The sequence below is a fragment of the Leguminivora glycinivorella genome, chromosome 19 (genome assembly GCF_023078275.1).
Source record: "Leguminivora glycinivorella isolate SPB_JAAS2020 chromosome 19, LegGlyc_1.1, whole genome shotgun sequence".
In the NCBI taxonomy this organism is placed as follows: Eukaryota; Metazoa; Arthropoda; class Insecta; order Lepidoptera; family Tortricidae; genus Leguminivora; species Leguminivora glycinivorella.
The window spans coordinates 10,791,435-10,806,517 of record NC_062989.1 but is presented as its reverse complement, the minus strand read 5'-3'; the positions used below and the strand labels follow the sequence as shown (position 1 = coordinate 10,806,517).

Below are 15,083 nucleotides of genomic sequence, written 5' to 3'. Positions count from 1 at the left end.
AATTCGTCGCTCCGTTTTGCCGTGAAAGACGCACAAACAAACAGACACATACACTTTCCCATTTATAATATTAAATTAAATAAGTAATAAGTATGGATAATTTTCTTCATAGGTGATGTGAAAACGGTATGGGTTACAAACATAGTAGTAATAGTTATTTGTTTTACAAGGGGGCAAAGTAGTTGTTTAACCGCACGTGCCAATATTGATACCTGAGCAAGCGAAAGATTCCAATATTGAACCGCGAGCGTAGCGAGTGGTTCAAAAAGTGGAATCTTGAGCGTTGCGAGGGTATCAAGGCACGAAGGTTAAACAAACTTTGCCACCGAGTGAAACACAATTTTTTTCACCACACCAACACGAACAAAATACTGACTATAAAACATCAAAATAAATCAAATCCATCAATTTATTCAATATTTATGATTCAAAATCATCATTTATAGGTAAAATCTAGCAGCCAGATTAAGACATCGTGTTAAAATTTGTATGAAATTACTTTGCCCCCTTGTGGATAAAATGCAATTTTGCTATCTGTTTTCGAATAGCAAAGAAAGCCTTTACCAGTTGGTGTGGTGAAAAATTATTTCCACCAATGGGCGTTAATACCTGCCTTGCATCCCTCACTCACTACGATTAGGATTCAATTTTACATAATTACTTATAACATAGAGGAATATGTGAGGGAAGAGTTAAATTGTAACTCTATACATCAGTAAATGCGGGTTATTTGTATAGGCATAGTTAAGTGACATCTAGCGACAATCACGCGTCAATCACGCGTCAAATAGCGTGAAGTATCAGTACCACTACTCGATACTAGGTGGCAACTGTGTCTCGTCTGCCAAAAAATATTATTAGAACAGTTTACAACTTATATTACAAGCAGAAGGAATTGAAAACAGAATACTGATTCATACTTTCGTTCATCGCGGCATCTATTGACAAGAAGCAGTACTTACTGATAATTTACGCTAGTTCACGCGTGATTGACGCGTGATTGTCACTAGATGTCACTTAACTATGCCTATACAAATAACCTGGATTTACTGATGTATGGAATTACAAGTCTTCCCTTCCTTATTCCTCTATGCTTATATAGATAAATACATACTTATATACATAAAAAAAACATCCATGACTCCGGAACAAATATCTGTGTTTATTACACAAATAAATCCCCTTACCGGGATTCAAACCCAGGACCGCGGCTTAGTAAACTACGCCAAACCGGTCTTTACAAATAAATGTAAACAAACACGCTGTATGTATACTTGTGTAGTGTAAATGTTACATAATTTATAGAGATGATTCAGTTTGTTTTTCAGTGTGACACTAAGCGCAGGTGATTATTATTTTTTATAATTTTTAAATCATAGCTTGACAATCATCCGTAATAACTAAAAATAGAGTGCTCGTAAATCTCTTAATAATATTATTTTATTTTTGATTTTTTTTAATAACATCTACATTGATTCTTGTGTGCATCTCTCGCGATTGTAAGATCCTAAAAACACCTTAAGGCCGTTTTCACATTATCCGATCCGATATCGGAAGGATTTCAAAGGAAAAAATCCAAGATGGCGCCTGTAATGTATGGGATATCGGTCCGATATCCGATATCGGATGGGATAATGTGAAAACGCACTAAGACACAATAAAAAATATATAATAATGACTGACTGAGATTAGAACTCACGGCCTCTGAAGGTACTGTACAACTTACCTACGCCGGGTCTTGCGTGGGCGACGGTCGCGCGACAATCGCCTAAAGATATTTATTTGCAAAATGTAGTTTTACTTAAAGGTGAATGCAAACTTTCCTTATTAACTGGGAATTATAACTAAGTATATAAGTGTTATAAAAATTACAATTTTGAAAAAACCTCCGACCGTCGCCGTCGCGTCTCATACTTCCATATCGATAAGGTTTGATTTCGTATGCGTCGCATCGCCGTCGCGCGATCATCGCGCGACCGTCGCCCACGCAAGCCACGGCGTAATTATACCTACTTTGCTGAGGACAAAATACTGTTTCTGGCTTCCCCAAGCAATAATATTCCGGAGCCGGCACGGTGCCAAATAACTCTGTCGGTAAACAGAACTATTATTCTAACTTTTTATCAAGCCTCTTATTTTTGTGGGGCAGGTTTTTACCAGATTACTTAATGTTATTTTCAGCCATTGCCATATTTAAACTGTGATATACGACATACCATGTAATGCACATATAACTTTATGGTGAATAAAAACAATACAATACAATACAATGTTGTGCCTGAATAATGATTTAATCAAATAAATAATTCTTAGGTAGATAATAAGTACGTAATTTAAGAAATGAGAGAGAGAGAGAGAGAGACATTATGAAAAAGGTTTCACGGTTTTCATGAAAATATAAAAAACTGAAAAAAGGGGTATACAAATGGGGGAAACATGAACTCCTCGGTATATTTCTACTTATAAACCTAAAAGCTCTCTAATGCCAAGTTTCGTGCATGCCAAGTGGGACTATATAGCTTAAGTTAAGGGGCCGGACTAATAACTAAGCATCGTTATTTTCAGGATGACCACCTACTTTTCATACCCTGACCTGGATCTCCAAAAGGAGCTGAAAAGAACCGCAGAGGCAATAGTAGCCCCGGGAAAAGGCATCTTAGCAGTTGACGAAACTAATGGTAAGTTATTTTCTTACCATTTGTTGTTGTTGATTGTCCTAGGGCACCCCATAGGTCTGTGGAGAATGACCACAATTGGGCCCACGGTGTTCCCCCTATGAACAGTCAAGCTGTATGCCCGGAGTGGTTTAGTGGGTATTCTCCTCCCGCGCTCCTCACTCGGAAGAGCAGCAGGTTGATGGAGCGAGTCCCACATATCCCCTGTAAGACCTTGACCCCTTTGAAGGCTGGGGGAATGCGTAAACGCATTCCACTTCGAGAAAAAAAAAAGGGCACCCCATAGGTGCATATTGCCTCCACAAGATCCTTCCACGCCTTTCTATCTTGAGCCACCGCCGTGGCCTCGTTTCAGTTTCAACTCAGTCCGAACTCCCGCAGCTCGTTCTCTACGCTCCGCCTCCAGTGGCCTATTTCTCAAAACTGTATGTTACAAGTTACAAGCGGAAGTCTCTTTTCAACTTGTCATATTAGACATTGATAGCCACTTGTAAATTGTAACTTGTAGCTTCGAGAAATGGGCCCCAGGTGTGTACGGGGCGTTTGCGGGCTCGCTTCCTCCTTGACGCCGCCACTCAGACGCGATACTGGCGCTGACCATTTGCAATTTATATAATAACAGTAACTCGAATTTAATTTGTACTCGTACAAGTCGTACAAGTAATACACGGTGTATTATACACCGGGTCTTACAAGTACAGTCAACCAATTGGAACCCTAGGCCACTCTACAACCATGTCAAAACTTTACAACCATGTCAGGTTTGACTGTACGTTTTCAGGTGCTGTGACTCTAATCATGCGATTGCTATTTATCAAACATATTTTAACAACTGTGTAACTCTTAAACAGTCACTAGGACCAAAAATATTCATACATTTTTCATGACGTTTCTCGGACAAATATATTCTGATCTTACGGTAGAATATAGATATTCAGTGACGCGAGTATTTGTTAAATTAGTTAAGACAAAGTTTTCAAGGCAGTTTATTAAATCACATGGAGAACTCCAGGCAGCAACATTAATTTTCACCACCCCAACTGGTAAAGGCTCTCTTGATTATTCAAAATGGATAGCAAAATTGCATTTTATCCACAAGAGCGCAAAGTCATTTCATACAATATGTTAACTTGATGTTAGCTGGATGATAGATTTTACATATAAATGATGATTTTGAATCATAAATATTAAATTTTATTTATGTTTTTTTTTAATATATAAATGGGCTTGCTCTTCGCCACACACTACTCAAAGGCAAAAGACGTGGCCTACGATGGAATGAGCTCGCCCAGAAGATGCCTGTTCAGGTTCACCCTAGCCACTCAATACTGATTTGATTTAGTTTGATGTTCTGAAGTTGGTGTGTTGAAAAATTTACGCCGGCTACGCAACGCTGGTGGTTCAATATTGAAATCTTTTGCTTGCTCGGGTATCAATATTGGCGTGCGATTAAACAACTTTGTAAAACAAATACCAATTATGTTCCAGAGGGTATCGGCAAACTTCTGGCGGGGGTTGGTCTGGCGAATACTGAGGACAACCGGCGGCTGTACAGACAACTGCTGTTTACTACTAATGTGAGTAAAATTACAATAGGGAATGTTATTTTGGTTTAAAAATTAGACAAATCACAGCTTGGCAACGAAGAGTAGAAATAAAACTAAATATTTAATAGCAATACTTACTCTTCTCAACTTCTCATAGAAAACTGACTCAATAGTTACCACATGCAAAAATTGCAAAATGGTTTACATAGACGGTGAGTGGCGTAGCCTACTTAATTCGGCGAACTACTACCAAATACTTTTCCCTCACTAGCACGGAAACACGTGTTTTTTCCTTTAATACCAGTGCGATTTTATCTACTAGCGGATAAAGAGACCTTGAATAGCGGCAAATTTTCTGCTTTCATTGATAAAAGTGGGTTAATCATTGGAGGGTTTTAGACTACTGGAAGCAGATGGGACTTTTCATTCGCACGTATGGTTGCGTCAAAAAACTCGCTCACAATTCGCTGCTCGCTCGTGGTTCAACTATAGAATCCTTTCATGTCGTTTTTCAATTCCACACTCGGCTTTGCCTATTAGTGATCCAAAAATAATCTTGACCTTCCGACAGTCTATCCTACTCTCACACTATCCTCTCTAGTTCACATTATTTTTGAGATATAATCGTAATCGTAATAATAGGTATTCAATAGCACCTGCATAATCTGACTTATATTGGGCTTAACTTCTTGATCTTTGAATGAAAACTAAAAGTGCCATAGAAACAAATCTATAACTAACCAACGTAAAGACGTTGTTATGATTGTTGATAATATCTGAAGAATTCGATAATTCCAAAGGCTTTATCGAAGAATGTCTGCCGTACCTCATGATCGGGAGAGGATGGGTCGCGACGGCAAAATACTTAGGGCCACTTGCACCAACGAAAATAGATGGTTAACCCTCGGGTTAACCCACCATTTTATATGGAATTTGACAGATGACAGCCCACTAACCCTGAGTTAAGTGGTTGGTGCAAGTGGACCTTAGCGGTGTTAAAATGCTTCTAAAGTCATTTGGAATAAACTCTCATTCCTTTAATATGGAACACATTTTGATAATTTTGCAAAATGTTTCGGTAGACGTTCTTAGTACCTGAATAACCTAACCATAAGTAATTTTAGAACTAAACGGGACTTAATCGCGTAAACACTTACTTTATATTTGGCCTGACGTTTCGAACATCACGTTATGTTCGTGTTCACGGGTAGACTGGCGAGGAATTGCATCAACATCTTCTAGCCGCGCGAGTTTTTCGAACTACCCACACTTGTTCTTGATTCACTTTTGCGCTAGGGTTGTCACTTTTCCTACACACGTGACACGACACTCACGATATCAGTCGGTATGTTCTTAGGTGTTTTTTCACGCGTACATTTTCAAATTAAGATTAAGTCCCGTTTAGTTCTGAAAATTATAAGCTGTTATTCTAACCATTAATGTTTTCAGAATCTCTCAGAGCATGTCTCAGCTGTAATACTCTTCGACGAGACGGTGTACCAGAAGACTGATGAAGGAACCCTCTTCATGGACGTGTTTAAGCAGCAGGGCATTATTCCTGGCATCAAGTTGGACAGGGACGTCGTTCCGCTGTTCTTGTCTGAGAACGAAGTTACTACTCAAGGTACTCACTTACTTACTTGTCTTTTTAAATTACCAAATCCTCGTTATGACCATAATTTGCAATTAAAATTTATTTACGTACTCATAAGGACGGTGATGGCATAAAACGTTAGATTTGACATCATCCGTAGTACCTACCTACGAGTAGTGGTTTTTGCTAACGCCGTGTCTTGCGTGGGCGACGGTCGCGCGACCGTCGCCGTCGCGTCTCATCGCATCGTCTACTTCCATATCGATTAAGGTTTGATTTCGTATGCGTCGCATCGCCGTCGCGCGACCGTCGCCGTCGCGTCTCATACTTCCATATCGATAAGGTTAGATTTCGTATGCGTCGCATCGCCGTCGCGCGACCATCGCTCGACCGTCGCTCACGCAAGCCACGGCGTAACACATTATTCACATTATTCATTAGTACCTAGACATTTCAAGCAACGGTACTTACGTAAATCTTTACTCTATCTCCCGGCATCCTAGTCATTAAACTGAAATGTATTATACACCAAAGAAAAAACGATCAAGCCCACTTCAATCCCAAACGAACAAGGCGAAGCCGGGGATCTAACCCGGGTATCCAGATATAGCAGCTGACGTGTTTACCGCTACACCATATCGATCGCCCTAGTCCTAGTTAATTCATTATTCACAAAATTAAAACTTTGAAACTATATCATATATAAATTTTAACTTAAATGAACAACGCCAGGACAAAACTTCATTGTACGCTGCTTCGTGTAGAAAGTTTTGGACAAAGTTTTCGTCTCTGCAACTGAGTAAGCGCCTGATAAAGTTGCTTATTCAAAGTTTCCCCGTGTTACTAATTTAGCGATTCTGTTATTGTACTAGTAGTTAGTTAGATATTTGTACCTAATAAAATGCTTTCCTTTTATACATAATACAAATAAATGTTTAATCCACAGGCCTCGACGATCTGAACAAGCGTTGCGCGACCTACAAGAAACATGGTTGCCGTTTCGCAAAATGGCGGTGCCCTCTCAAGATAGGCGAACACACTCCTTCAGTTCAGGCCGTTAATGATATGGCTAACGTTTTATCGCGCTATGCTGCCGTTTGTCAGAGTGAGGGTCTAGTGCCTATCGTGGAACCCGATGTACTATTAGATGGTAAGAGATTTACAAAACTAAGAAAAACTGGAAGTGGTGCCTCTCAAGATAAGGCATCCAACTGCACTATTCTTGCGACAATACTTCTATTGCCTAGGGGCATTTTCAGAATTTTGGACCCCCCAATTAGCGTAAGTTGTTAACAAAAATTTACTCACTGCCAGTTTTGTTACGATAATTAAGCATGAAATTTCTATAAAAATATTGTTATTGTGTTAATTACATAAACTTTGAGCGGTAATAATCTACATTCAGAATGTGAAAAAAGAAAATATTTTGACAGATTTAATGCTTAATTGTCACAAAACTGACAGCGACTATATCATACTTTACTTACACCAGCTTCAATGATACTTTTTGCGTACCTACCTTATTGAGTGTATTTATGCCTGGGGCGTTTTGCGAATAACTATTAAACTCGTAATCTCTTAGCGTACTTGTACAACTACAAATTATATTCTAAGCTAGAAGAAAATAGGTACTACGTACAATTACGTAATATATGTGATCGACCCTATTGTACATTGAGAATGACAAATGTCTTTCAGGTGACCACGACATCGTTAGAGCACAAAAAGTGACTGAAGTGGCTCTCGCAGCTCTCTACAAGGCGTTGAATGATCACCACGTGTTTTTGGAGGGAACCCTTATTAAACCAAACATGGTAAGTAAAATAACATTAAATTACAACAAATTAACTAATAGAATTCATTTGTGGTAATTCAGTGTTGAAGTATGAACTAAATAATTAAAACAAAAGAAACAGTGTGTGGAGTCCCTCCGCGCGGAAGAAGTGAAACTTTGCAACATAACCTCAAAAATATTTTATCAAGTGACCATCACTTTTATTTACGTCCATCTTTTTACTGTTTCAAATATTGTATCTTACATTGGTTTGTTCAAATTATTGAAAAAACAACATAAACTCATTTTGTACTCGATCTAAATAACACATACATTCCAACCAACCATTCCACCATTCAAAACCTGACTGAGTGAATAAGTGAATGCTAAATGGAATGAGTGAGCCGCGTTCAGCGCTACAACACTGACAGAATGTTACGCGCTGAGTGAGTCGGCATTTCACGCAACATAACACTGACTGAGTGTTACTCGCTGTCAATTGGAAGTCGCATTAGAAGTTTCACTTCAAAAATATTAAAAGTAAAGTTAATCTATAAATAAAACTAAATACTTAATACACGACATATGAGTACTTACCTGCAATGATTTTACTTATTTCATCTTGTTAAGTGCAAGTTCCTATCTTCTTATTTCAGAAATGTTCCAATATTTCATGAAATTTCATACAAAATATAGGAATTTACCTCTGTATCGGAGAATACAGAGCTATGACCTCTGTAGCTTGGACTTTATTGAAAATCCCTTTCCATATTTGTACTAATTCTTATCTTAACCCATCTTTAAATTACGCTATTATTGGTCCTTTGTGTTTAGGTGAGTTTAATGATTTTCTTAGTTATTTTAACTTATTAAAGCTATCGAAAGTAAAACTAAAATTTCGATAAGTAAAATAAAATTAATAAAAAAAAACTTTCATAATATACAATTTATAAAAAACTAAGACACAATGACATTAGTATTATATTTTATTTGAAGACAAGGCTTATTTACCATTTCTTTTAGTATGCAAATGCATGCATAATAACTATAGTCAAGACACCTTATTTATCACCTCTATTACTGATATATTCCCTATTTTGACCTTTATTAGTGATACCTAGCTTCTATAAGTAAGGCAGACATTTTTATTATACCTGCCTAACTGAGACCCTAAATAAGTGGAATGCCTCTTTAAGTGAGACAAATTTTCTCGTCCCTTGAAGTCTCACTTATCCAGGTTTCACTGTAATAATTTTTCTTTCTTTTTCAGATAACCCCAGGACAAGAGTACAAAAAGAAGGCTACCCCAGAAGAAATCGCCGTAGCTACTGTAACTGCGTTATTAAGAGGGGTCCCCGCTGCCGTTCCAGGTGTATAATTTTTTTCATATTTTTAATAGCCCCTTTTACTCGAATGTTTTTTTTTCAGTATTGGTTTACATCGATGAGATTAAAGCCCATCGTCTCCGCTGGATCGGCCTCGTTTTAAGAATGGAGCATGATCACTGCGCGAAGCGGACGCCCAAGTGGTCGACCCAGGTGAGGGCCCGTAGCCGAATGGGAAACGAAAACGAAACGCCGCGAAAGGTAGTCTGGCTCTGTCGCGCCAATACGCAAGAGTGATAGAGATAGATATTTACGAGCGTTTCGATTCGTGAGCGTTTGTGCATTCGGCTACGCACAGGTATCGTTAGGGCGATGCCGTTGAAGCGAATCTGCACAACCTTCAAGTAGACAACTGAGACGGACAACTGGGAGGTATGTCGTGTCGCTAAGGATCGAGATAATTGGCGTCCACTCGTGTCAGAAGTCAAGACTACTTTTGGGTCGCTGCGCCAATCAGTAGTAGTATTGGAAATAGGCCTATACTTTCTTCCGCCATTTTTAAAAAAGGTTTGATAGTGATAATACTCCTGCCCGTCACTGAAAAATGCCACGAAGTCATCCGGCCGTCTCTTTTTTGGTCCGCATCACCAATCTAAGGGCAAAGCTTTTTGTCATTTATTTTTTAAAGGCATATTCCTTGACTTAACTAACTCCCACTAGTATAACTGTCGTAATTTGTGTTGTCCATTCGATAGCCCATTTAGTCCACCAATTCGTATTGTTAAACTTGAAATGAGCAATATACTTTTATGACAACTATTCGATTCTCCGTCATGACTGTGCTATTCCTAACCGGTTAAACGTTTTCTATAACTTAAATATGTAGTTGAATTTCACCACTTTTACAACAAAAAGTGTCTATAAAGACTCAATATAATAGTTATTTGTTATACAAGGGGGCAAAGTTGTATTTTAACGCCGAGTGTGGAATTGAAAAACGAGCAATGAAAGGATTCTATAGTTGAACCACGAGCGAAGCGAGTGATTCTCGACTGTGCTAGAATCCTGAACTTGCGAGTTTTTAACACACGAGAAGTAAAATACATTTGCACCAGTGTAACACAAAAAGTTTTCCCCTCACTATAGCGAGGAAACTACAACGCAAAACGACAAGCATTTATCACTGCTTCCAATAGTTCCACAGGTGGTAAATCATCTTTATTACTACATTCACCTACTTTTATCAATTTTAAAGCAGTTAATTTGACTTTATTCAAGGTCATATTACTTTACCCACTAGTGGATAAAATGCGTTTTTACCCGCTGGTATTAAAGGACAAAACACGTGTTTCCGAGTTAGTGAGGGGAAAAATTTATTTATTTAGACGACAAGCAGCTGTATTGGTCTGTTGTGGTTTACTTAGTTACTGAGTTTCGCTCCGTTCCGAGAAATTCCACTTTTAAACAGAAACTTTTAATTATAGCGAGAGCCTGGTCAAACAGGTGTTAATTGAGTTATCGGAAAAATGTCTATCTCCAGACTTAAAACTTTGAAAGCTTTCAACTCGAGCTCTGATACAGTCGATAGATATTTTTATAGTGTCTCTTCGATCTCAATAGCTACAGCTGTTGCGAGGTCGTTATTAAACTATGTATTTGTAAATTTTCATGATAATACATATGAGCTAAGTTCTGTACCTAATCTAATCTTCAGCACAGGGATTTAAATACCGGTATTTTCGCTTACCGGTACATTCGATAAATGTCTAACCGGTATATTTAATAAGCGACTTATTGGTATACCGGTAAAATATACCGATATTTTACAGGTATATTTTAACCGGTTAAGACCGAAAAAATAAAGGTTTTGACCGGTACTTTGAAAACCGTTATAAACCGGTAAATCATTTCGGTTTATACTAGGCTACGTCGCTATTCGGCTGCCCTAAGCAGAAATCAAGTATCTGCTTTTTGCCAAATTTTACAGTAGAGCGAAAAAACGATTTTGTTTTATTTTTCCTGATTATATGCTTATTTATTAATTGATAGCCTTTTAAACAGACGAACTTTATTATACTAGATATCATTAATAGTGTACTATAATTTTTTTTCCAAAATGATTAGCACAATCATTTTAAAATACAAAAACAGCTTTCTGCGTAGAATGCAATAAGAAAATTTTAAAGCTTTTCTACAAGAAAGCAAGTATCTTGAACTGTTTTCATTTAGCTTTGGTAGGCTTGTTATTTTTAACTGTATCTAAAACAAAAACTACATAACGGATTTTCATGCGGTTTTCACCAATAAATAAAATGATTCTGCGGAAAGGTTTTGGTATATAACTTGTTGAGATCTTGTTTGAATTGGTTGAAATATGTCAATTTTTGCTAATCAAGTCGGACAAAATTCTGCTGGCTGAGAGCTTTAATCGAAAACGCTGCCCAAACTGTTTGAGCTGTATCAAAACAATGTATCGCGAAATTGTGTATCTTTCATAGACATACAAAAAAGTCCGTAATAACATATGTCTATCTTTTAAGGATAAATTACTATAACCATTTTTATGATAGCCCCGTGCGCAGCCGGGGCGGGCCATAGTATATGTATACAATGTATACATTTTAGATAGATGCCTTTAATGTAGTGTATGTCATGCTTGTGTAAATTAGGTTCTAATATAAATGCAATATTGGAGTAATACACGGAAAAGAAGCTCTGGTTGTGTTTGAATGCAAGTTGTCTTAAGATTATAGGTTTAAGAGGTTTATCTGTCACGAAGAGTTCAAAAATACTCCTGAAACTTAATCAAGTACTTACGTTGTAGGAGACTATTTAAATAATAAAAAAACCTCGCAAGCGATTTCCCGTGGAACGCAGAATATTAATCAAGTACCTACAGTAGGTAGGTGCCTAAATACTCGAAGACAGAAAAAAATAATGAAAGTTATAGTTTTCCTTAATTATAATAATAGGAAACTTGACTGTAGTTAAAATAAAATATTTTATACCATGCACGAAATAAAGCATCAGAATTATGAGATAAACATGGACATCAGTTATTTTTAAATCCAATTTATATTTAATAAGCCAGGTAGAAATATATGTATAAAGTTACTGAGTTGACCGTGACGTCACTCAATTCAATGTCATATAAATTCCATATTAGCAAGTCTTTCAAATACCTACGTTTTGACAGTTCTTAAAAAGAAGCTGATTTGACTACGAGGCTAGTAGCCTATTTATCAACTAACCAACATGCAATAATTATGTAATTGCATGTTCGTTATATGTATTTTCGTATTTTGTATAAAAGAAGTTACATATTAAATAAGACAAGTTCCTTGTGCTTTTACTGTTTACATCTGGTTGTTTTTTAATACTAAGACATTTTCTACCCGAAACCCAAATTAATACATGTATTAGTAATTACAAGCTTTTGACATCATAACAAAATGATAGACGCCGAAGTCAAGTAACTTCGCAATGAATATCAATAGTTCTACGCTGAAGTCAAGTAACTTATCAATAAATATCAATATTTCTACGCTGAAGTCAAGTAACTTCGCAATCAATATCAATATTTCAACTCTGGAGTCAAGTAACTTAGCCATCTAATATGAATTGCAAGTATCTTTCGCAAGATACTCGATTTCAAGATAGAAATAGGGTAGATACTTGACTTTAGCGTAGAATACCCCGTTAAAAAAAGATACTTGAATTTTTTAAAGTTCTGTATTTTGAAAAATATACATTATAAAAATTTCAAAAAAATACTAAAAGATGTATTTTGAAAAAATGAATCGAATGATGTAAAAAACCATTTTTTGGAAAATTTTGAGATACTTGATTTCTGCGTAGGGCAGCCGACTATTCCGCAGACTTCAGCACATTTGATAGCCGCACCATTGACATAGGTTTGCATCAGCACTTAAGCAATGTTTACAAGAAATATGGATACCTTAAAACAGGCTCTTAAGTTAAAGCAGCATACTCCGTTAGAATTGTACATCAATTAGGTATTAGGTATAGTTTGCTATGCTGATGATAAACATAAGATGATATGATAAGCATTAAGTCCCAAAAGGAGCGGCAGGCATTAGTGTCACCAGCAGTTAAATGGTTGAAATTGTGACATAGCAATGAGTCAGTGACAAGTTGCTAGTGCAAGTGCATCGTCCACAATACAATAATTGAAACCCGATGTCAGCCGTATCCATATCTCACAGTCCACTTCTATGACTCCAACGAAAGGTGGTGAATTGGTGATGGAATGCTTGTTACTAATCATTAACGTAGATCTGCTATACTTAGTCAGAATAATAAATTAATATTAAAACATTTAAGGCATTGCTTTCCTCTCCGGCGGCCAGTCCGAAGAAGAGGCGACCTTGAACTTGAACGCCATCAACAAGGTTCAGCTGAAGAAGCCCTGGGCCTTGACATTCAGCTACGGCCGTGCCCTGCAAGCCTCCGTCTGGAAGACCTGGGCTGGCAAAGATGAGAATGTGCCGAAGGCTCAGGTTGAGCTGTTGAAGAGGACTAAGGTGAGACATTAAATCGGTGGATATCGTGAAGAACTTGATAAGTCGAGAAACTCTTTTACGGAAATTTGAATTTAGAACATATCAAGTCTTGTGGTTCAGCTTAGACATGATTGCCGCGAGACAGACTACCCGTCCTTATGTAATTAATACAGTATAAGAAGACGTGTCATCTATCTCGCGTCCATCATATGCTAGGCTAGGCCTACAGTTTTGTTCCGTCCTTATGACGAATTTATCAAGTTCTTTACGGCCTGTTCCGAAATATCAGAGCGCTCTATCATGAATTTTCAAGTTTTAGAATACGTCACCCGATGCGTGCACGTCACGGAAAAATAAACTGTACGGAGAAAGAGAGCAGCGCCCCAAAAGGTTATTGACTAGAACTAAAAATTACATAAAGTCGGCTACTCACACACCTGCAGCAGGAGCAATCTAGGGTATTAGGGTGGGGATGACCCTTAATTGTCTCCTTAATTGCCACGTGTGTAGGCAAGCAGGAGCGATTTCCTAGATTGGACCTGCGGCAGGACGGGAGGAGGACAAACACTTCCTTGATCCCTAGATTGGACCAACCGCCCTGCCGGGTTGTCGCGTGTGCAGCACGATTGGGCCAATTCCATAGTCAGTTCATTGGCAACCACCGAGCGAAGTGGACGTCCGTCAATCGGTTTTCGCGTACCTACTTATTTATTCTAAAAGGCATAAGACTGTTTTTACTTTTTAGGCATCTACAACTACAATCTTAAAAGCTAACATAGGGTTACATAATATAACATACAATCTATATGGCAAATTGACAACACAGTGTTCTTTTGCGTTGCCTGTTCCGCTGTAGAAGAAAAACCCAGACATCAGAAAAACTCTTCTAAAGAAAATGTCACGGTGCGACAGGCAAAATGTATGAAACTGGCAAAGGTTTTGCTACAGGGATTTCACGAAAATAGAAAACCGGCCAAGAGCGTGTCGTGTTGGGTTCCGTAGTTTCCCGTATTTTATATTCAAAAACTGTTCAACCTATCACACATTTTTTTAACCTATTGGTACCAAATTTCTAGTGCTAACAGTCACTGAGATTATCCTCGGACGGACGGACAGACATGGCGAAACTATAAGGGTTTCTAGTTGACTACGGAACGATAAAAAGTCCTACGGATGACTTGCTTTTCCCAGACCTAACACTCGAGATTTCCTTTGTAAAAATAATCAAGGCGTAATATAGTCTAAAACAGATTCCTAATTTAAGTTTTCCCTTTTTTACAGGCGAACGGATTAGCATCACAAGGCAAGTACCAACAAGTTACTTTGACCTCGTCTGCCGCGGACAGATCCAACTTCGGAAAGGACTACAAGTACTGAACTGAATAAAATTAAGAACTAACCCTTTGTTTTTTCTAATGCCTACTTTAATCGTTAATTATAAATTAAGTATAATGTAATGGATCGACGGAATATCAAAAGTTATGTACGATGCTGTAAAAAAATAAAAATCGCAAAAAGTGGTCTTACACTGCTTCTCAGGTATGAATCATGGGGTGTAGTAATTTAAAAAAAAATCATGACAAATGTTAAACAGAGTGCCTAAATTTCGTTGCGTTTCGAAGAAACCGTGGTCAGTGAATGACCC

General features: G+C 37.7%; 1 protein-coding gene across 1 annotated transcript; it reads left to right on the top strand.

The window, feature by feature from the left end:
- Window positions 1-1,316: 1,316 nt before the first annotated feature.
- On the top strand, window positions 1,317-14,837 carry LOC125236660 (fructose-bisphosphate aldolase-like). Its single transcript, XM_048143551.1, has 9 exons — window positions 1,317-1,345; window positions 2,566-2,678; window positions 4,164-4,252; window positions 5,672-5,846; window positions 6,763-6,966; window positions 7,515-7,630; window positions 8,861-8,960; window positions 13,260-13,459; window positions 14,720-14,837. Exons 2-9 carry the CDS (start codon window positions 2,567-2,569, stop codon window positions 14,813-14,815), a joined length of 1,092 nt encoding a protein of 363 aa, XP_047999508.1. The 5' UTR covers window positions 1,317-1,345; window position 2,566; the 3' UTR covers window positions 14,816-14,837.
- Window positions 14,838-15,083: the final 246 nt, after the last annotated feature.

Bases quoted from the DNA above. Each gene is read 5' to 3' on its own strand.
- LOC125236660 (XM_048143551.1), top strand. From the start codon at position 2,567: ATGACCACCTACTTTTCATACCCTGACCTGGATCTCCAAAAGGAGCTG. The intron at 2,679-4,163 runs GTAAGTTATTTT...ATTATGTTCCAG, and splicing joins AGCAGTTGACGAAACTAATG to AGGGTATCGGCAAACTTCTG. The intron at 4,253-5,671 runs GTGAGTAAAATT...TAATGTTTTCAG, and splicing joins AACTGCTGTTTACTACTAAT to AATCTCTCAGAGCATGTCTC.